Raw genomic sequence first — 24,318 nt, forward strand, 5'->3', positions numbered from 1 at the left:
TTATGGTACAAAGTATAATGCATTAAAGCACATCATGATTTCAGATGTAACATGGAATATTATAATGCTTTTTAACTTTGGTTACAGTTATTTATGAAAACATATACTGCAAAAGACATGAAGTAAAGTGTTACCAAAAATTCTACTAGAAAAAAATACTAATACTAGCTGCTACTAATACGAAAAATACTAGCAAATGTATTGCTTATGTATTCAATATCGTTCAGACGGTTAGGGTCAGCAGATTGAGCAATGATGCATTAAATTGACCAAAAGTGACATTAAATACATTTATAATGTTACAAAATATTTATTTTCAAAATTAATGCTGGGGTTTTTTCTATTCGTCATAGAATCCTGAAAAAAGTATCATTGTTTCCACAAAAATATTAAGCAGCACAACAGTTTTCAACTTGAATAATAATAAGAAATATTTCTTGAGCATCATATCTGCATATTATGATGATACAGTGTTTTGCTTTCTTCCCTCTAGTATTTCCTATAAGTACCCCAGAACCACTGGTGCTGCTTACCCCACCACGGTGCCTCACAGCCAACCGGACACAGCAGGGAGTCCTACTCTCATGGATCCCTCCAGCCAATCACACGTCGCCAATTGATCACTACATCATGGAGTTCCGCCTCGGGGAAAGGTGGGATGTTCTTGATGATGCAATCCCTGCTGGAGAGACAGAGCTCTTGGCTAGAGACCTGCTTCAGGTATGTCTGTGATCACTATTTCAAAAGTTTGACAGAAAGCTTGGCTTTTCTGCAGTATTTGAGAATAAAATATAACTATAAACTAACTTTTTTTTAGTGCTTTAACCCTAAAATGATAATTCACACAACAATATCTCACTCAAGATTTTCTCACAGTAATGAAAAGGTCAGAAATGTTGTCTTATTTTTGCATATTTGTCACATTTGGATGCAAATTTATTCCAATTATTTCACACTCTTTACAACATTTTAATCTACTGAACCTTCAGTGGACTGATTTTTCTAGCAATCTCAGGTAATACATCTATTCAAAGGAAACATGCTGTAAATGTTTCTGCATTGTTTTGCAGGAGGCCTGGTATGAGTTCAGAGTGATAGCGGTTATGGAGGACCTTGTCAGTGAGCCCAGTAATGTAGTAGGAGTCTCTAGCACAGGTCAGTACCCTTACTGAGGATTTTTGGAATCCATATGTATTTTGAATCTGTACTGTGAGATTTTACTGCGCATGATGTCATGTTGTACTCATTTTTGTGTAGGCCCACACAAACATTAATGGAGCGAGTTGACTCTGAATTAGTGGTGATCTGATGAGACTCTGCTGCCATCTGATGGATGTAAAGTGAATTAATTTTTCTTCACTAAAAGGTCACATTCAGAAATAGTGAATGCATCGTGTTCTTTTTGTTTGAATATAGTCAGACAACTGCACAACATTTTTGTTTCAATCTCTCAAACCACAGTTCACTGAAAATACAAATACAAAAATAAATATTTAACAAAGGCTATGGCCATGGCAGTTTGTTTAGTATTTAGTAGGTGTTTGTATCTTGTAAAATATGTATTAGTATCACTTCAAGCCATTTAAACGGGGATTGGAGAAAATATTTAAACTTTTTTTTTTTATGTATATATTCACATAGCAGCTTCACTTTTGAGATCTGTCATCATATATACTACCGTTCAAAAGTTTGCGGTCAGTAAAGTTATGCTCACCAATACAGTAAAACTTTATTATTACTATTTAAAGCTGCAGTCTGTAACTTTGCGCTCTCGCGGTTAATAAACAGAACTGCATGCGTCTTGCGGAAGAACATTGCAGCCGGAGCTACTTCTCTCTGTTTATGTCTATGGCGTGACACGCAGGGACTGTGCTCCTCCGCAGCGGTTCCTCCCAGTCCGGTCTGAAATAGTCCCAATATAAACACTTATTATAAGTACCATAATGATTCAGGGTAAGACAAAAACACGGTTTGGAAAATGGATTCATGTTGTACATTCTCATTATATCATTTTTGTAAATCTTGAACACAAAAAAAGTTGCGGACAGCAGTTTATAGCAGAATAACTGTTTACTTTTTTTATGTATATTTTAAAATGTAATTTATGTGTCATATGATCCTTCAGAAATCTGCTGATTTGGTGCTCAAGAAACATTTCTTATTATTATAATCATTGTTGAAAACGGTTGTGCATTTACTGTTCAGTTTAATGAATAAAAGATTAATTTTGAACAATAGTGTAAGCCGTTTTTTTTTTTACATGATTGGTGTATTTTATTATATTTTGTTCTGTTGACAGTCCTTGCTCTGTAACCACATTCTAGTTTGATTTCACTAAATGGATCGTTTAATGCACTGCAGTCAGAATTCAATCACTACTTGAAGTCAAAATAAGTGTGAGGCTGCTCAGTCTTTGTTTTCATTTCTCAAAGCATCCCACTGTGATTTGAAATGTATTTTGAATGTCTTTATGAATTAAGGTAGCTGGCTACTGTATTTCATTCTGTCTCAATCTTTCTAATCTTCTCTCCTATTGACTAAATTATTCAAAATGAGCGGCATGGTTTTATTTTTAAAGCAGCCCGTCTTAGGCAACTAAGAATGAAAGAGCTTGTGTGTGTGTGTGTTCTGAAGGCAAGCTTGTTTGTATTTTTCAGACTACTTCCCGCCGCCTGAGGTGCCAGACGAGGGGCTGGCGCGGCCGGTGGTGGCAGGCATTGTGGCCACCATCTGTTTCCTGGCAGCAGCCATCCTCTTCAGCACGCTAGCAGCCTGCTTCGTCAACAAACAGAGACGGCGTAAGCTCAAGAGGAGACGAGGTCAGTGGTACCCTTACGGCCAGAATGTCTCTTTCTCATCCAACCCCCATGCACTTCACATCTTACCCTACTGACAGACTTAAGAGGTAACACTTTAGAATAATGGTCAGTCATTAATAAGTAACTATGCAGGAAGTAATGCAGGACTAATGAGTAGTATTACATTAACACTTCAGCTACTACTATTAACTAATATAGAAACAAGCTTAACTAATCAGTGAGTAATATCGAATTTAGTTCATTATTACAGTAGGTAATCAATAATTACTGAAGGATATATAAATGCCTCATTTATTCATTCAAGGAGATTGGCATCACTAAGAACTAATCGGTAACTATGACAAATTATAAAGAATTACTAATTAATTACTAAGCACAACATTAACGTGTCTGAGATGTGAGCAATTGTCTTTTTTTACTCTCAGCGTGGTCACTATATATATACACTCACCTAAAGGATTATTAGGAACACCTGTTCAATTTCTCATTAATGCAATTATCTAATCAACCAATCACATGGCAGTTGCTTCAATGCATTTAGGGCTGTGGTCCTGGTCAAGACAATCTCCTGAACTCCAAACTGAATGTCAGAATGGGAAAGAAAGGTGATTTAAGCAATTTTGAGTGTGGCATGGTTGTTGGTGCCAGACGGGCCGGTCTGAGTATTTCACAATCTGCTCAGTTACTGGGATTTTCACGCACAACCATTTCTAGGGTTTACAAAGAATGGTGTGAAAAGGGAAAAACATCTAGTATGCAGCAGTCCTGTGGGCGAAAATGCCTTGTTGATGCTAGAGGTCAGAGGAGAATGGGCCGACTGATTCAAGCTGATAGAAGAGCAACTTTGACTGAAATAACCACTCGTTACAACCGAGGTATGCAGCAAAGCATTTGTGAAGCCACAACACGCACAACCTTGAGGCGGATGGGCTACAACAGCAGAAGACCCTACCGGGTACCACTCATCTCCACTACAAATAGGAAAAAGAGGCTACAATTTGCACGAGCTCACCAAAATTGGACATTTGAAGACTGGAAAAATGTTGCCTGGTCTGATGAGTCTCGATTTCTGTTGAGACATTCAGATGGTAGAGTCAGAATTTGGCGTAAACAGAATGAAAACATGGATCCATCATGCCTTGTTACCACTGTGCAGGCTGGTGGTGGTGGTGTAATGGTGTGGGGGATGTTTTCTTGGCACACTTTAGGCCCCTTAGTGCCAATTGGGCATCATTTAAATGCCACAGCCTACCTGAGCATTGTTTCTGCTCATTGTACCCATCTTCTGATGGCTACTTCCAGCAGGATAATGCACCATGTCACAAAGCTTGAATCATTTCAAATTGGTTTCTTGAACATGACAATGAGTTCACTGTACTAAAATGGCCCCCACAGTCACCAGATCTCAACCCAATAGAGCATCTTTGGGATGTGGTGGAACGGGAGCTTCGTGCCCTGGATGTGCATCCCACGAATCTCCATCAACTGCAAGATGCTATCCTATCAATATGGGCCAACATTTCTAAAGAATGCTTTCAGCACCTTGTTGAATCAATGCCACGTAGAATTAAGGCAGTTCTGAAGGCGAAAGGGGGTCAAACACAGTATTAGTATGGTGTTCCTAATAATCCTTTAGGTGAGGGTAGAATGCATCACTAATTACTCAAGTGTTACCTAGGCTGCATCCCAATTTGCCTACTTATACTACGACCTAAAAGTATGTACTCTTTTTGTGAAGAAAAAGTACATACTTTTGAGTGTGTAGCAAAAGAGTATGCAAGCTTTGGGACATACAACTTCGTCATCTCTGTTGCTTAGTTACGTGCATCCTGTCACCGTTTAAACTGCCCTGTCAATCATCGTCACAGTTAAAGTCCTCCACATTCAATTTAATGTCCTACCGTATCGGAGAGAAATGTAGTAGCACGTTGATCTACCATTCGTGGGTCTTTAATGCAGAGACTCTCCTCATGTGTTTGCTGTTTAAATATAATGATGCATTTAAAAGTTAATAGCCAAACGTATCATTACAAAAGCTCTCAATGCTGCTGCAGGTGAACTATAAAGTGGATAATATTGAATAAATATCTTTTCATCAGGTTAAATACTGATAATTGATCACTCAAGCCCCTTAATCTAAACCTCTCTACTTAACCGTCGGACTCGCACATCCATCATGTTTGTAGTTGTTTAACCCTTTTTATCCGCGGTTGTAGTTCTAATAGAATCCTCGTCCATCTCACAATCAGCCGTTAGAGTGCGCATCGATCTGCACTTCGAATTCTGACCGGAAATAGTAGACCATCCGGGAATCTTTGGAATACTCTTTTCAACATACTACAATTTGGGACATACTAATTCTTTTTTCGAATACTATTTAGTACGTATAGTATGCGAATTGGGACGCAGCACTAGTCCTGTTGAGATTGGTCGATACAATCGACTGCGTCGACACTGTTAATTAGTTAATTAGTGCTCGCACGCGCTGCCGGACTCTGACCTGAAGCACGCGCAGCCGCGCACACACCTTTCACAGACAGATCGCAACGTCAGTTTCGCGGATTATTGGGTTAGAATGGTAAAAGATATGTAAAAATGCACGTCCTGACAAGTATTCGGGTAAACGCAGCCGAATATGTCTTTAGTGAACATATACAGAGTTGAATGAGAAATCAGGTGTAACAATGAATTTGGTCCGTGCAGCTCTTAAAGGGCCGGACCTAATATTCTGAATAGTGTGAAGCAGGACAGGGCAGGAACATGCTGGCCAAGTGAGTTTTTAGGGTTTTTTAACCCTAAAACAATGATAAAACAATGAATAGTAAGTTCTGTCATATTATTCAATTACTTTTAATGTTTTTTGCCATGGTATCGATTCAGCATCGGTATTGAGGTATTTTAGTCTGGTATCGTATCAAAGTCATAATTTTGGTTTCATGATAACACTATTCTATATAAAAAGTATTTGCTGATATTCTCTTTTTTTGTTATGTTGGTTTACAAATTTGTACCCTGGGCTTGTTTACATTTATACTTTTTTATAGTACACTACTAAAGGCCAACGTTGCAAGTTAAATTAAATGTTTTTAAGTAAAATTGTTGAAAATTATTGTGATAAATTAGTTGATAGATTAATCGATAAATTAGTCAATAGATTAATCGATATAAAAATAGCCGTTAGTGGCAGCCCTAGTCACTATGCAGGAACTACTAGTGACCTGGCCGATTATTTTAAAGTGAAAAAATATGTTTTTCACTTTAAAATAATGGTCCAGATCACTAGTAGTTCTTGAAGATTGTCCTTCTTTACTCTGAATAAAGTCATAAAATGCATCACTAATTACTCTAGTACATAGTCACTCTTCAAGGACTACTAGAGATCTGGACCATTATTTTATAGTGAAAAACATATTTTTCACTTTAAAATAATGGTCCAGATAACTAGTAGTTCCTGCATAGTGACTAGGAAACACTTGAGTAATTAGTGAAGCATTTTATGACTTTATTCAGAGTAAAAAAGATGATTGATTACGTCTCAGACACACAAACATGTTCTTTATAATTTGTCAGTTAGTAAATAGTTATTAATGAGGCTAATCTCATTCAGTAATTATTGATTACTTAACAAGGAACTATCTCCTAAATATTACTTACTGATTAGTTAAGCTTGTTTCTATATTAGTTAATAGTAGTAGCTGTAGTGTTAATGTAGTACTACTCATTAGTCCTGCATAGTTACCTATTAATGACAGACTATTCTAAAGTGTCACCACTTAAGACTTTAATGCAATAAGACTGGGAAATTTTTTTGTCTAAAGCAATTTTGGATAAAAACTGAAAAACATTCCATTTATTTAACATTCAAGACATCCCCACTATCTTGTTCTCTTACAGTATGAAGAGGTTTAAATAACAGGTAATTGCCACTATCGCACAAATGATGCAGCAGAACTCCCAACAAGCTCTCAGGATGCTTTTCATCAGGAAATGAGTCTTTTTATGCGTGTGAAATCTCTAATCGCTTTCTTTCTTTCTGGTTTTCTCTTTGACAGATCCCCCTCTGTCTATAACACACTGCAGAAAGAGCGTGGAGACTCCGTAAGTAACTTCCTCCTTCTCCACTCGTACCACAGTTCATTCAGAATGAGAGTGGTGTGTGCTTCATAAATCAAGGCATCCAAAAGGCACGCCCTCTCGCTTAAAGATCCTATTAGAAGACCCATTAATTTCCCCTCAGTGATAGGCCGGTAATTCATGGATGTAGTGTGTTCATAGACTGGACGGCCTAAGTTCATTTCTTCATTTTTCCATTAGTCTGGAATGCTAAATAGTTCTCTCATGCGTTTGCCTTAATTTGCACTTTAGATCAGTGGTTCTCAACCTTTTAGAATCCATTGTCCACCAAAAAATTTAGTCGTTTGTGATTCACTGGATAATGATTAAAAATAAGGATTTCTACCCTATATATATATATATATATATATATATATATATATATATATATATATATATATATATATATATATATATATATATATATATATATATATATATATATATATATATATATATATATATATATATATATATATATATATAATTTTTTTTTGGTCTTGGCAAAACTTGTAAAAACTATATTCATTATAAAATGCCCATGGAGTTTTAAAGGTGCAGTGTGTAGTATTTATGAGGATATATTAACAGAAATGCAATATAATATACAACTATGTTTTCAGTGGTCTATAAAACCTTACATAATGAACCGTTATGTAATTATCTTAGAATGAGCCATTTCTATCTACATACACCGTGGGTCCCCCTTACAGTGAAGTACAGACATTTTGCCCTGTCATGTTTCTATAGTAGCCCTATAGTAGACAAACTTCTCTACAGAGTGCTAGTCACTCTCTGCTCTCTCCGACGAAGACATTTTTGTCCTGTGTCGGCCACCGTAGCCGTAGGGAGGGGTGAGCGGTGGACGATTGCAATTCACAACCTCACCACTAGATGCCAGTAAAATTTACACACTGCACCTTAAAGATTTTATTCATTTACATGACTTTTCCAGCTCTTGAAATCACACTTTAAAAATTAGGCTAGCTCATTTACCTCATACAAAAAGTCGCTAGCTATATTGAATCTACTTTTTTTTTTACAATGACATTGTATATTACAAATAACGGTAACACTTTACATTAAGGTTCCCTTTGTAAAGGGTTTATAAAGGTGTTTGTTAATGACTAATGCAACACAAATGCGTTAATAAGCAGTTATAACTGCATGAATAAAAAGGGTGACTTTAACACAATACCTGCCAAATAGTGAGCCATTTTTAACTTGCATGTTACAAATACTTAATAAATGTATTTATTAACACTTATTTAACTCAAAACCAGATTCCTGAAGTGAACAGGTTCACAGGTTACCACTTTACATTAAGGTTCACTTTCACAGGTTATACATGTTTGTAACTCATTGATACATGGTTCGCAAGTGTCCACACTACGTTATGGTTCACAATTAACTCATATTGGAATTAAAATGTTCATTATTAATATTAATAAGTTATCGTTGTGCTCTTGTGTTTTTTTTTTTTTCCAAAATAAAGTTTGATAATTTCATCTTGATAAACAAAAAAATCAGTTTTATACACTGCTGTGTATAGGTATCATGAGCTTTTTGTGGGATATCATGGGTAAGACAGTAACCTCTGGTAAGCAACATTTTAAGAAAAGTGGCAGTCATGAGATATTAATGAGATAACCACAAATACAACACTCTTCAGTCTCACTATGATAGTCTATTTTTGCTGCATCATGAAATAAATCGGGAATCTGGTATTGAGGTAAATATGTGTGAATAAGGCCTAATAATTACTAAATCTGGCAAAGTCACTCTTTTTATTCATGCCGTTATAACTGATTATCAATGATTTATAATACATTTGTAAATGAGTTATTAGTCATTAACAAACACCTTTATAAAGCCTTTACAAAGGGAACCATAATGTAAAGTGTTACCCAAATAACTGTTAATGAAGAATGTTTTAAGCAAACTTTTTAAGGTTTAAAATAACGTAATGAATACAGTGATTACTAAGAATAGCCTATATTGTTTTATTTTGTAAACTATGTAAGTTAGCCTACACTCAATGCTCAAATATATATCACAAACTAGCTGTTTGTCAAAGTCAAAGCTCTGAGATTCGCTCTGAAGTCTTCAACGCAGACAGCGTTTTATCTTTGGTTTGCATAGATTACATACTTTAACCTTTGCTAGTTGATTCTTGTGAAATATAAACCCACCCGCTTTTTACATAATTATCAGACAATCTTTTAGGCTGTGTCCGAAATCGCCTCCTATACCCTTAAATAGGACACTATTTAAGGGGACAGCCATTTGTAGTGGTGTCCAAAACCATAGTGGACATTATTGAGTGCACTCATTCAATCCCACAATGCACCGCAATAATGAGTACAACTGGTGTATGCTTAACATCCATCAATTTTCCAAACCACATGGTCCAATGTGGCTACAGCGTAATATTATACAGGTGTAAATTGATTATTATCTTGTTTAGTTATATAGTTTCCATGACAGAGTTCAAGATAAATATTTGTATATCACTACTGGAGCTGCCAGTTTGCTAAGTTTTAAATAATTACTAAAAAGCAAGTACATACTATTCAAAAGCTCGACTTGTCGAATTCACTCACTCGTTTTCTCAAGTGAACTATATTAGTGGACTAATGTAGGGAATAGTGAATGTGGGCAAATTCAAACACAGCCTTAGAGAACCGTAAATCTGCAAGAGGCGTGATTAAAGCAATTTTATTTTGTGATCTAGTAAGAATACACTGCGTTTCTTTAATACATTGCAGATTTGTCCAAACACAAAACGGAATGTAGCTTTCTTGCTGGAAAAAGTAGTTGGCTACTGGAAAAGCTACACTGTTTGAAAAAAGAAACTGAATAAACTTGGCAAAGCCGTGTTTGACAGCTTATGGCTGCCACAGTCTAATAGATTCCCCTTTTAGATTTAATATGAAATTGTTACTAAAGCAAAACAGTGAACATAATCATCCTGAGGATGTGTAGTTTGAAAAGTGTGTAAGTTATGTTGGTGCATGACGCCACCGGGGTTATCTCTTCTACTCGTCAGTGCTCTGTTTCTAATGCCAAGTCTGTCTAACCGTTTTTCCGCCTGATCTCCTCCATATCTCTTTAAAATGGCATTCTGTGCAGAATTCAAATGGGTCGATCCGCTCTGTGCTATCGTGTCTCTGGACTGGAGCAGACTGTGTTTGCAGCACCGGTTTGCATGACACTATAACGTAAAACCAGACTTCATTTGCCCCAATAGAAAGCATATTTACACTGTCTGCACAGTTCCCTATCCCCTATATAAGGGACTATGAGCCATTCACCATATAAAAAAATAGTAAATGTGTGAACAAGTGACCGATTTCAGCCACAGCTTCAGCGTCTGTTTATAATGTAGGGGCGGGACTCTTTAGATTCTAGAGAGCATGTGATTGGACAGAAAAGCTGATGAGAAGCTAAAGTGCAGAGTGATGTCATCAAAATCATTGATCCATATTGGATGAAAGTGAGAGACTGTACGTTTTGAGTCTTCTAAATGTGATTTTTGTCATTGTTTTGCAGCACACTAGCTTATAGATAACCCAATAGATGATATATTCATACTATAAGCCAAAAAAACGTACATTTAGATTTTTTATGGGGACTTAAAAAATCACTACTTGTAGTTAGCTATTCCCCAAAACAGTTTTTAGTTTTTTATAATGCTTGTTTTTTCTTATTTTAAATCCTTTTAAGTCATCTTAAGGCCCTCTTGGAACCTATTGTTGCCTTATATGGAGTTTATAATCCATTATATTGCCTTATATTGATCATTAACTTAATATTTAATAGGCTACAAAATTCAAAATATGTGGGACGTGTTGCGTGCAAAGGGAATACACATGTATCACAAAACCTAAAAAAACAAACAAATAAATACTGATACAAATATGTTCTGTAATTAATCAATTTTTTTCTCATGGGTGAAATGAATGAAAATAGTCATTCATGTAGCCATTTTCAGTTTTTTTTAATTGATTATGAAATGAGCAGTAGCAGGAAAAAAATTGGGAGAAAAATGGGGGTGGAATCAGGAAACGGCCTGAACTGAATTCAACATAAATGCCACTGTCTCTGAAACTTTACTCGTTTTCTTTGGTGCCTTGCATGCGTTCATTAATGCCATTTGATGTTTTTTTTTTTCTGTTGCTGATTTTGTGTTTTATGGCTTTTAATGAGCCATTTGAGACAAATGCTTTGCAGTGAGATTGAGACAATGCTCTGTTTATATATTTCTGCTTGATGTTTGTGTTGTTGTTCATGGTTTTGATGACACTTACTACACCAGTAAAGGAAGTAGGATTGGTTTCAGGTTTATCCTCATAGCAGTTGGTTTCTAAACAAACACTGAGTAAGAGGGATTCAAAGTGATCCTGCTGCTTTTGAGTTCCCATGGCAACAATCAGCCACTGAAAAGAGACAGAAAAACATGCTCCAGTAAGCTCTGTAAACGATATACATCTGTGCAACATGTGATTTGAATTATAGGTGTGTTAAAAGGGATTTAAAAAAAAAAAGTGTGTTTACTATAATCCAAACACACAGACTATCAATTTATTGTGTGAAGATTGTGTGAAGAAGTGTCCTCTCTTATCAAAAGCCTTCAAGGGATAGTTCACCCAAAACTGGTTCCAAAATGGATACTGTATGTGCATATATAAATTGCTCAAATAGGATCTGAGAGCTATGGCAGAGGAGAAATATTTCAGTGAAAATAAACATAAAAGGGCTTATAAGCACATAAATATTTAATGAGGTAAGCATTGAGGCTTGTTTGATTAGTTAAACATCAAGCAGGGTTTCATAAGCCACCATTGAAAATGGCGCTAATCGCTTTTCAAAATTACAAGTGCGTCACGTAGCTTAACCCAAGTGTCAAACCCTGCCTTTAAAACCACGATAATCCAGAGTTAGTATGAAAAGCCCAGATAGCAGAATTTCCATTTTTGGGTGAACTCTTTTATATCTTTGGCTAACAACAATACCTCTGGACCTATTACCATGGTAAATGTGCATGCTGTGTTGTCTCTGCTTTTATATGCCTCTTCCCATGCTTTCATATTTTTATTTAGCATTTACCATGGTATATTAACAAGCTGCTGAAGAACAGGGAGTTCCATCTCTCCGGAATTTTTATTTCACTGCAACATACTTATCTTTTCTTAGCTTCCATTTTACATTAACTCTGTTGTTTGTTTCTTTCTTCCCAGTGCTAATAACATTGGACATCGGTGACTAGGATTTTCTTATTTATACTTTCAATAGTTACATAGTATTTGTTCATATTATTTTTTCATAATCTGTTTTACTTGATACATTCTCTGATGTCCTCTAATGCTTCAGAAACGCAAACAATGAGTTTTAAATGAATAGAGAGCATGTAACAGTGGTCCTCTGTGATCATACATTTATAGTAGCGATATCTCAGATTTTACATTTATAGTAGCTATATGATCCTCCTACATACATATTTCAATATGCTAAAGCTAAGTGGATTAGCTCTGATATGATGTCAGTCATAACCTCCATAGTGGTGCCATTTGAAAACATGCTGCTATTGCTGTTCACTTTATTTCATGTCATGCTGGGATATAATTATATCTGTTTGTGGTAGTGCTTAAGTATAGCACTGCATTTATTTTTTAAATATGATTTTAGTTACGTAACACACCTGTGTATCTACAGTATTGTTATGGCATCAAGTATGAATTAATTTTTCACTAAATATATTTTGAGTTATTGTACCTCTTTTGAAATAGGCTTGTGCTTTGCAAAATTATACAGTGGGGGCAAAGATTTCGCATTACATTAAACATGTGAAAGATATAAATATATATGTGTAGTATATACATGCAAATATTTCTTGAATATATACATCCATGTGTGTGTATACAAATATACATAATAATAATTATACACATATATCATTGTATGTATATGTGCACACACAAACTTAAATTTTGGATGCAATTAATCGATTTGACAGAACAAATATACTATAGTATAGTATATTCTATTCTATTCTATGAATTATATTATATTAGTGCTCACATCCAAATGTATATACTGTATATACATTTATATAATTTATCTTATATAAAATTGAACATATTTTTCTTAAATATATACATGCATGTGTGTGTGTATTTATATATACATAATAATTATACACAGTACACACACATATATTATGTAAGCACAAACTTTTTTTTTGGATGCGATTAATCGCAATTAATCGATTGCCCAGCACTAATATATATATATATTTATTATTCTTTCTTTTTTTTATGCAAACTGAGGCAGTTAGTCTCATATCTTTGCACTCCACTGTATATCAGCTGCTTTTGCCAGGAATCTCAAAAAAAACAAAACAACTTCTGAATGTCAAAACAAGGAGACTGCATGGATCTAAGCTGGCCTTAACATCCCTGCATGCATATGCCTCTTAAAATGTGTGAAAGATGATTAACAGTGTCATTTAATAAATGAACAGTCGAGTGCCCGCGGTCATTATCATTGTCCTCAAGCTCTGCCTTCCTCTTTCCTTCACTTCTATCTCTCCATGTCACTGTTTCTTTTCTCCTGTTATGTTGGTTGTATGGAAAGCAGCTTCGTTGATGGTCAACATGACCCCTCCCCTCCCCGTCCCTCCCGTCTCTATTGTGTTTCCTGCCACAGGAGTCCTCTTACCCCTCTACCTGGCATAGAACCCTTCTGGGAAGGCCAGGAAAGGAGCAGCTACAGGCCTCCGCCTTCCAGTCCTCTGTGAGTGCCTGCACCTTGTTCAGCAGTGTGCACTGCCTAATGTCGCATGCGTCCCATGTGCGCTGCTGGGCACGGCAGGCTGTGAACCCATGCGCTATACACATAGGAGACCCACAAAACTTGCCTTCTGACACCCTGCCCGACTTACACGTTTACGCTTAGCCCTGTGAAATTAAAGGCGCTTTCTGTTTTTTAGTTTTTTTTTTACTTAATTTATGTTTTAGTGTGTATAATGTTTGTATAAACACATTTACATTAATACACTTATAATGGGAGCCAAGCAGCCAGGTGTGCCAGAGAGTTTCAAATCAGAAATGTAAAGCTTGTGTTATTTTAAACATGAAAATGCTCAAGAAAATGTTTGTTGTTAACATTTAAAATCATTATTTTGAGGTGGAACTTGTTCTCTAGGTGGAGTAAGTGGTTATGAAATACATAGCATAGCTCAACTAATGTAAAAATACTAGGTAGGCTAGTTACATTACATCACTCCCATTACAATTCTATCACACAGTCACATACTGTATTATTATTTGTGTATATATTATGTATAGCAAATCTGGCTGTGCAATTGTTTATATCATCGTAAAATGTAACACTTAGCTCTTAAAAAAAAAGTTGGATATAGAATGATATAGTATCCGCATGTACAGTATACTTGTGTAGGGCGATACTATAGCATATCTCAACTGCTTGATTGCTTGTATAGTGGCAAAATGTAAACTATATTATTTCATTCATTCATTACCGCCCAGCTTTAATCTGCTAAATGCAACTAGGCCTTGTTTACACCTGGTATTAAGATGCATTTTGGTCAATTTAATCCAAAGTCCCATCCGCTAAATTCTTGCATTTGAGTGATTATTGTCAAGTAGGGGTCAATCAATGCGTGAATTTATTATTCTCCTTTCCAACAAAAAAAGTATTTTGTGTCCCTTATGTAGCCTCGCCACTGAGTTTGAACGCATTCGACCAAATGAGCGTCTACACCAGGGGTCTCCAAACTCGGCCACATATAAATTTGCTTATTTAGTTGAATTGAAAAGATCGCTATCATTGATAATAATACAATGAAGTGTGAAAAACTATTCTGACATTTGAATTTTTTTTTTTAGATAACCAGTTGACCCCGTGTAACTTTCTGCTTTTTGGTGTTAGCAGTGGCCCTCCAGGACCGAGTTTGGAGACCCCTGGTCTACACCATGAAAGCAATCCGGTCTAATTCTTTTTCGACTACCTCTGGAAGTTGTCGAAAGTGGACAAGCTCTTAGACCTCATTTAAAAAAAAATGGTGCTATATGGCACTAAAAGTAATCATGGAACCACTTCTGGTGCTATGTAGCACCATATCTTAACAGGTTCTGTATATGGTAGCGGTGCTATACAGCACCTCAGTCATCCCAAAGAACCGGTGAAAAACCACTGAAGAACCACTGAAGCACCAAGATTTGGTGCTATACAGCACTTAAAGTGGTTCCCCTATGACTACGAGGCAAAGAACCACTTTTAGCACCTACATAGCACCAATTTCTTTTAGAATGTACTAGGCTTCCATTGTGTATATTAACCTGTTCAATTTATAAATTGAGGGATTCAAAATTGTTTGATAGTACCAAACATGCAGTCCTTATAGATTTTAGGTTCAAAATAACCTGGAGTGCACCTTTAATTTGATTAAAGCATCGATTTTAATGTGTCCTGCAGAGGGCGACATGGCACCTTTAATTTGATAATGAGCCAGTGCATTAAGAGCTGTGGAATCCTCTTCACAGAACTCGGTCAAGTTGGTCATGAAAGCTTTTTAGAACACTCTCTTTTATACATAATTAAGCAAGCAAGCGGATTATTTAGCTTTTTATCAAAATTTCTCACAAAAATTGTATACACTGAATCAAATCTAATAATCATCTATCTATCCATCTATCTGTCTGTCTGTCTGTCTGTCTGTCTGTCTGTCAGTCATCGTCTATCTATCTATCTGTATGTCAGTCATCATCTGTCTGTCTATCTATCTATCTATCTATCTGTCTGTCTGTCTGTCTGTCAGTCATCGTCTATCTGTCTGTCTGTCAGTCATCATCTGTCTGTCTGTCTGTCTATCTATCTATATCTGTCTGTCAGTCATCGTCCGTCCATCTATCTGTCTGTCTGTCTGTCAGTCATCGTCTATCTATCTGTCTGTCAGTCATCGTCTGTCTGTCTGTCTGTCTGTCTGTCTGTCTGTCTGTCTGTCTGTCTGTCTGTCTGTCTATCTATCTATCTCTATCTGTCTGTCTATCAGTCATCGTCCATCTATCTATCTGTCTGTCTATCAGTCATCGTCTATCTATCTATCTATCTATCTATCTATCTATCTATCTATCTATCTATCTATCTATCTATCTATCTATCTATCTATCTATCTATCTATCTATCTATCTATCTATCTATCTATCTATCTATCTATCTATCTATCTATCTATCTATCTATCTATCTATCTATCTATCTATCTATCTATCTATCTATCTATCATCATCTGTCTGTCTATCATTGTCTGTCTGTCTATCATTGTCTGTCTGTCTTTCTATCTGTTTGTTTGTCTGTCTGTCTGTCTGTCTGTCTGTCAAGCAACTTTTATGATTCCACACATACAAAATTGACAGTGTAGTTTAAATAATGGTGCACACATAAGCCCACAGGCTGCCAAGGGTGGCTTGAACTCTATTTCATGTGTCTTATTCACCCCAATAATGTTTGTTTCAGATTTCTCCCTCCCAAGCATCTGAACCACTGCCTGTATGTCACCAACACACCCTTGCACACCAGAGGTTAACGTGCAGCAGCTGGTGTTCCTGTGTTCAAATAGCTTTTTGTGTGTTATTTATTGTTTTGTTAGCGGATTTAACTTATATAAATGGTAAACATTGCACAATCTTGGTATATTGTGAAGCTTATGCACTTTGTGTAGTTATTTGGAAAAGCTTTTACAGTGAATGGTAGAAGTAGAATGAGCTTTTAATGAGATCTTCTGTGCCAACACAGTATGAACCGTGGTATTATAATGCCTGACAATCATTGTTGAATGCTCAGTTTAATTAGTCCATAAAGATTGTGAATGGTGTGATAAAAATAGCAACTATATGTTTGTATGAATTTTCCTATATTGATTCTCAGTTTGAAGATTGTTTTAACTCATTATGAAGTTCCAGGAGACATTTGTGTGTAAGGCAAAGTAAAGAAAGAGACGGTTTCTTTTGTTTGTCTCTCTACAAGCCAAGGTTTCATACCATCTTTCTAGCAGCGATATGAGGTCATTATCTTTCATCACAACATTTAGCAGGACAACAACTTGAAATGATCAGCTGATTAGTTAGAACACTCTGAATCTTGATGTTTATTAATGTTTTTATCCAAAACATATTTACTCTTGCAAAATCAAAAGCACATTCTTGTTGATAAGCAAGCAAGTCTCTATCTGATCAGATCTGTCTGTGTTTAGTTTTCTTTTCATTCTCTTAACAAACATATTGTATATTATGCCTTTAAACATTTGTGAGAACAATTGTGAAAAGTTTGGACTTTCGTTTACTGAAAAGTGTGCATTGTGTGTTCCCTCTTTCTTGGCTCGGGAAAGCCTGCTTAATAGTGCACTGTATTGTTGCTTGGAGCAGGCATAACGTCATTGCACCTGAATGGTGATCATCAATAGGCAGTTGCCATGGAAACCAAGCTCCGTCACCGCAGCCATTACAAGCGAAAGTGTATGCTGTAATGATTCAGCAAAAACAAAGCTTCAGCCATTACATGTACATTTGTTACTGAATAAAGTATTATGGCTCTAACATCTCCTGATTTTCTCTCTTTTTTCCTGGACTATGCTTGTTATTTCTCGTTGTTTGGTCACACGAATACTCTCAGTTGAATGTCTTTGAAAATGTCACCTTCTATGATTAATAAGACTCAAATATTTATTTTGATATGTTGTCTACAATACTCACACAAACAAACACTATATTAATTTTTTTAGGAAACAATAGTGTTAAAACTGAATTAATCATGATATTCAAACAGTGGTGACTGGAGAGTATAAGGCCTTAACAAGGATGAGTTATGACAAGATATATCCAGAAAAAAAAGTGAAGATTATAACAACAACAATCAAACTCAAATGGAGCACAAAATGGCGTTATTTTTCATTTAACTTTATTTCTCTTATAGGTTTCAGGGTGAAACTTTCTGGGGCCTAAAATTACAGTGTAAATGTTTTCAAGACCATTGTCCTAAATATCATTTTTTAATCTGATTTGAAAATAACTAATTGTTTCTAATATGTAAGGTAACATAAAGATGCCTCGAAAAGATAAACTTGTAAATAGTCTAAACCATAGGTTACATTTAGCTCCCATGATTGTGACCTTAAAGTAAACAACCCACTTCACTGATAATTCTGATTAATGCTGGCATTCCAACACCGAAGAGCAGAAAGTTACACAGGGGTTAACTGGCTGTCAAAAAAAAAAAAATGTCAGAATAGTTTTTCACACTTCATTGTATTATTATCAATATAGCGATCATTTCAATTCAAGTAAATAGGCAAATTTATGTGTGCATGTATATATGCACTGTTGGATTTTATTGTTCACTTCATGCTACCTGTTATCAATTTGGGAGTCGCAGGCGTGATGAATCGTAATGCTGGACCATGTCCTAGAAATCACAAGGTTGGACCCCAAGGGTCCACATTATGACCTTGAGCAACACATCTTAGGTCACTCTAGTGCAGGAATGGGCACTTCCAGTCCTGGAGGGCCACTGTCCTGCAGAGTTTAACTCCAACCCTGATAAAACTCACCTGCCTGTAGCCTTTTAGTAATCCTGAAGACATTGATTAGCTGGTTCAGATGTGCTTGATTAGGGTTGGAGCTAAACTCTGCAGGACAGTGGCCCTCCAGGACTGGAAGTGCCCACCCCTGCTCTAGTGTGTCCCTAAAAAAGTTTACTGTAATTTGTATCTAACTAGCAAATGTATAATTGAACTAATAAACTAGGTTTTTGCTTTTTATTTTCACCCTTTTTTCATGTGCTATGCATACGTTTGGTATATGAGGTACCTTGGGTGCATTTGAGAAGAATCTTTCACACTGTGTGTTGGTCTAATTTGGTGTATTGTAAGTATGTTTGAATCGCAGGTATTTATCCCCATCAGATAACAGATGAGGCCTTTTGGATGAGTGATGAAGCATCATCAAATTTATAACAAAGTCCAGTTGTCTATGACGTATTTATACCTGAAACTACTATGACCATGACTCATCATTTATTCTTCTTTCTTTTTCTTTCCCATTGTTATAGGTCATCTTCTGGAAAGATAAGTCCAGAAAGCATCCACTCCATAGGACCTCCTTCAGAGTCTTCAGAGGATGGTTTACGAGCTAAGAAGTTTCCTCAAAGTCCTGCCAAGGAGAAGGAGCTGTCCTTATACAAGAAGACCAAGAGAGCAATAATTAGCAAGAAATACAGCGTCTCTAAGCATGAGGCGGAGGCTACCACACCCATCGAATTGATCAGTCGTGGCCCAGATGGGCGTTTTGTCATGGATCCTACAGATATGGAAACGCCAGTTAAGGCACGGCGCATTGAGGGCTTCCCCTTTGTGGAGGAGTCTGACCTGTACCCTGAATTTCGACAGTCAGATGAGGAGAATGACGATCCGGGGCCCATGCCACCTATGATGGCTACACTCAGACCCCATCAGATCTCCCCCATTTCTTCTAGCCAGGAGTCTTACTTGCAGCCCCCAGCCTACAGTCCCCGCTTCCAGAGGCCCTTGGAAGGCATGACTATCATGGAGAGCAGTCGACTCCAGGCTACAGGGCAGATCCGTGGTGCTCCTCACTTCCGAGCCTTTTCTCATGGCCAGTTCTACAGCTATTTGGGAAGTCCAGGGGAACCTGAGCCTCCACCCCCCTTCTACATGCCGGACACCAGCCCTCTCAGCTCAGTAATGTCTTCTCCTCCTTACCACCTGGAGGGACCTTTCGGCCATCCCACCATCCCCGAGGAAATCGGTGAGGGAGAGATTCAGCATTATGCAGTCTCTGGCTACACCCTTCCCTTGGTGCATCCCTCCACTTCGCGCTCTCCAGATATCTGGCAACGACCTGATTTCACCTTTGCCACCATTGAGGGACCTCACTTTATTTTTCCACCTCCACACCCTTTGCATCTTCATCCGGAACCTCCCCTTCCTCCCCCTCTTGTTCTTCCTCCTAGTTCCCGCCAGCCCTCCGCCCTTCAAGTGTCTCCTTACCCTGGTATCCTGCAGCTGGAGGCTCCAAAGAGCCGCCCCGGCAAGTCTCCCATCAAGGTCAAGCCTCAGGGCCTTCCAGCCAAGCGTTTACCTATGCAAGAGGCACAGAGTCTAGGGCAGCTAAGACACACAAGCCACGGTATGGGTGTACCGGTATTGCCTTACCCTGACCCAGTGTCTCACATGGTTGGCCCAAGCTCATTCGGAAGCCTGGACACCCGATGGTATGAGCTTACACCCAGGCTTAGCCCCAGGCAGCCCCGTAGGATGGAACCCAGCATGGTTGTTCTCCAACCATCCCGCCTCTCACCTCTAACTCAGAGCCCTATTAGCTCTCACGAAGGCTCACCGGAGATTGTAGTGCGCCCCAGGCCACGTCCCAGTGTCATCCAACCTCCAATCCCTCCTGAGATGTCTGAGATCACTCTTCAACCTCCGTCTTCAGCTAGCTTCTCTAGGAGGTCCTCCCCCTCCTCCTCTCCTGCTCAAGGCCAAGGTAGCCGAAGGGCAAGTCCCAGCTATCGATCCCACATGGCATTTGCCACCTCAGCAAGCTATCCGTCACAGTCCCCTTCACCTCCTGTAGAAAGCAGCAACTTTTTTGGGCAGATGCCAACCCAGAGGAGGACTGAGGAGGAGATCCTTCCATCAGAACCCTCTCCACCCCAGTTGTCAGCTTCAGGGTAGGTGCACTAGGCCTGTAGCGTGTGGATTGATAAATCATGTACCATCTGGCCTAAGTGTAACATCTAGGACCTTTCAGGGGTCTCAGTGCAGAAATAACCACACTTTTGATTTTAGACTAAAGCTACAGTTTGCTCACATGGGCAAAATTATTTTTTCTGCTTGCCTTAAGCTTGTTTTAGTAATGTTAGAACTCATGCTTTCATGGATACACTGCCCCAGATGCCTTGCATTATTCAAAACCATTTTCTACATAGGCAAGTTGTGCTATAGTTTTCTATGTCACTAATTCTGCTTTTCATGTCAGACATCCAGTTTCATTCATAAGGTCTGTGAAGCACTTTAAAGCACTTGTCTTAAAACCAAAGTGAGCGACTAACCAAAAGTGGCTGTGGGGTAACAGATTCCAAGTCAAGACTTGATGAATTATTTGCTTCACAGACATGGTGACAGACCTTTTAGGGCTACGTGTCTGGAGAGGTTCTATTTTAAGTCTATTTTAAATGCAATAACGAAGCCCCTAAAAAGCCTGGAATCAGAGGGACACCACTACAGGATCTCAGCCTTTCCATTCACTGTCATGCTTTACCCTGCCTTTCACCCAACAGGAGGAACCCCACATGTGCAATAAAATTGACCAATCCCAGTCCAAATGAAGCCCACTGTTTTGACTAACTCCAGGCTTTTTAGGACGACTCTCAGACAGAATGTATGATGTGGAGGCTGAGGTTGGTGCGTCCAGCACAACAGGCACAGGGCTCCTCTCTTGTTCCAAAGTAACCTGACCGCATGGTTGCCTTTTCCACACTCCCCCCTCTCTCCCACCTCCTGTCACCCAGGTCACCCCAGCTCTAACTGCCAGGGGGAGGCTTGTTGGGCGAATCGTGTTGCAGGGACTGTCTGCTCTCATCTGTTGCAATGTCGTCATCATCTTAAATAGGGCATTTGGTCATTCTTGATGACTCCTCGAGTCTTACCTGCTTTGTTTTTGATTGATCTCAGCTATCTGGGCAGCGTTGTTGTGACCAGGTCCTCTACACCGCAATAGGTAAGGGTTGGATCCATGTCTGAAAGGGGGGGGCAGCAGGTGGGGCTTTTATTCACCTCGTCCTTTAAAGGGGAATACAAGTCTTTGGGTCTTGCTTTCCTTTTGTTTATTACCTAGTTTAAGTTTTGTTTTGTTTTTTATATTTATTTTCAGATAGCCACACATTTTAGTTCTGCAGTCTTGAAGCCTATATGCATTCTGGTCTTAGTATGCATATGTATGTTTCCCAGTTATTGATAAGGAAACCCAGCACATACCATTTGGTCAACACAACCTCATGCTTGAGATGCAACAAAAATTAAATGTCAACACACAAGCTTGAATATTGATTTTGTGAGAAGCTGCCTTTTAAAAAGTCCTCATGTTTGAGATTCATGGTTATGCTTTCTGTTTATAAAATAATTCTGTTTAAAAAAAATAATAATAATTAAGGTTTATAGTAAATGACAACAAACACTACTTGCAGTGGCTGGGAATTTTAGCTCGACCTGGATAAAGTTGACCATTCGTTAGGGACCGTCTCAAGCAAGAGTTGCATGTTATACTTCATTTCAGGTAGGTGCTTTTTATTGCTTGAAACAAATTCAAGTGATTTAAAACCCATTAGCCTTGTACAAACACCTTGTATGATTAAACACAAAATTGTTTGCATAATCATGATTGATCTAGTGTACACGCAGTGTATGCGTAAAACTGCACTTGTTTGGACTGCAGAACACATTTCACAATCATGTGAAGCAAGTTTTCTTCCAAAACAGTTCCTGCACTTCCTTCACAATGGGGAAAGAACTATTGGCACCAGAAAATGCTCCTTTTTAAGTTGTGGCTTTCACCCAATGAAGTGCTTTTCCAGAGTATTCCCCTTTAAAGTTCTGTTCCATGTGCAAAATGCCATGCATGCCATTGCTAAATATTGCTCTTCAGTTGAAAAACCAACAAATATCTGATTCAATTCTTGTTACATTTGTTGTCCAAGTGCTTTGTTTTATTTTTCATTATGTGACTGTTCCCAAGTAGCCATTTTCCCCTCCCGCCATCTCTCCCCCTGTCAGCATGGTGAAGCCCATTGTAGACAGTATTCATGTCTATGAGCACATTTCTGACAATGCTTTGTCGCTGAGCTGTGATTTTCCCCCTCTACTAATGGCCTTTAATTTCTCTCGGCAGCCTCAGCAGAAGGACGGCCCCTCTATAATGCTATTTCTGTTATTTTATTGTGCCTCGTGAGAGCTGTGTGTGCGAGCGTGTGTGTGGGGCAGAGTATGCGGGCTGCCGGTTTAAGTGCCTCCATACTGTATTTGGATGGGAAGACTGTACAAACTTAACTGTCTGAGAATGGATTTGTAAAGCTTTTTGTATAGAAATGTTTTTTTTGTACATTTTTTAAAGTACTTTACCTCTTTAGTATTATTCTAATATGTATTTAAGTATGTTAATCCATTGGAATTACCCCAATCTATGTCATGATTTCTCTAAATTTCTCTTTAAACAGATACATACATAATGTTGCCATATTGAGGTACTGTATACATTTTAAAACAAATTTCATTTCCTAATAATATAAGATAAAATATTTACATTTTGCCTTCCTGTTGTATAAATTTGACACTTTTTTTTCTGTTTAAATGTTGATTGGATCTCTAGTTGATGAAAACTTGCCGTTCAAAAGAGTTACAAATGTAATTTTGGGCAGGAAATAGGCCTACCTAAAAAAAAAAACTCTTAAGTATACCTCTCTTTCCACTCAAATAAACGTTTTGCATCAAACTTATCATGCTAAATGGACCATGCCTGGACCAGATCATTTGAGTGCAAGAGATTCATGGGTAATCTGAGTTGCTTGTAGGCCTGCACTAACAACATCAACTTGAGCAAGGCCATGTGGTCACTATTATGACCAGTTTAATATAAATGGCGAGCCACCGCATTACCAGTCCCCCGTGTGACGGCTTTGCCTCTCTTTGCTCTCTGTACAGAAAACGTCGAGGTGCACCAAGTGGCTCTGCAGGGTCTGAGAGGATAGAAGCACTGAGATATCAACGAGTGAAAAAAGTCAAGAAAGTTGGCATCAACAACAACAATTCCAAGACCAGACGAAAGACAGGTGAGGAACAAGTCAAAAGCTCCTGTAATTCACAAGCCTAATATACAAAATATCATGTGCATTTTCTCACAAACATAATATCTGTTACAAAACTTAGTTCGTTTTTTGTTGCATACAGCCTTCTATGAAAATAACTAAAATGGAACATCGTACGTGACTGATTTAGGTCGCTTGGGTCCTTTTGGTACAGCCATCATGTCAGTGGCATGCATTTAAGGCATCAATGGCATATGATGCCTTAAAATGATGTCAACTGGTTCCGCTTCAGGACCCAGATTTCACATTATCTTCAAGTAGCGACATCAAACAATTATATTTCCCGCAGCCAACAAATACATGTTTATCGTAATAGCAAGCAAATCAAATTTGAGCTGTATTTTCTTCAACTTTGCGTAATGTTGTTCATGAATAATGGAATTTGATGCAGCCTGTCCATGTAGGCATCTGCCTGTTTTTGCCTCTACT

General features: G+C 37.9%; 1 protein-coding gene across 1 annotated transcript in view; it reads left to right on the plus strand.

Moving 5' to 3' along the window:
* The window catches only part of igsf9bb (immunoglobulin superfamily, member 9Bb), a 127,358-nt gene that overhangs the window by 100,270 nt on the left and 2,770 nt on the right, over positions 1 to 24,318 (plus strand). The window contains exons 14-20 of the mRNA XM_079835525.1: positions 494 to 720; positions 1,071 to 1,155; positions 2,658 to 2,819; positions 6,872 to 6,917; positions 13,641 to 13,727; positions 19,060 to 20,700; positions 23,726 to 23,853. Of these exons, the coding sequence (XP_079691651.1) occupies positions 494 to 720; positions 1,071 to 1,155; positions 2,658 to 2,819; positions 6,872 to 6,917; positions 13,641 to 13,727; positions 19,060 to 20,700; positions 23,726 to 23,853 (2,376 nt within the window). The remainder of the gene's footprint in view (positions 1 to 493; positions 721 to 1,070; positions 1,156 to 2,657; positions 2,820 to 6,871; positions 6,918 to 13,640; positions 13,728 to 19,059; positions 20,701 to 23,725; positions 23,854 to 24,318) is intronic.

The sequence above is a fragment of the Gobio gobio genome (genome assembly GCF_949357685.1).
Source record: "Gobio gobio genome assembly, chromosome: 14".
Lineage (NCBI taxonomy): Eukaryota > Metazoa > Chordata > Actinopteri > Cypriniformes > Gobionidae > Gobio > Gobio gobio.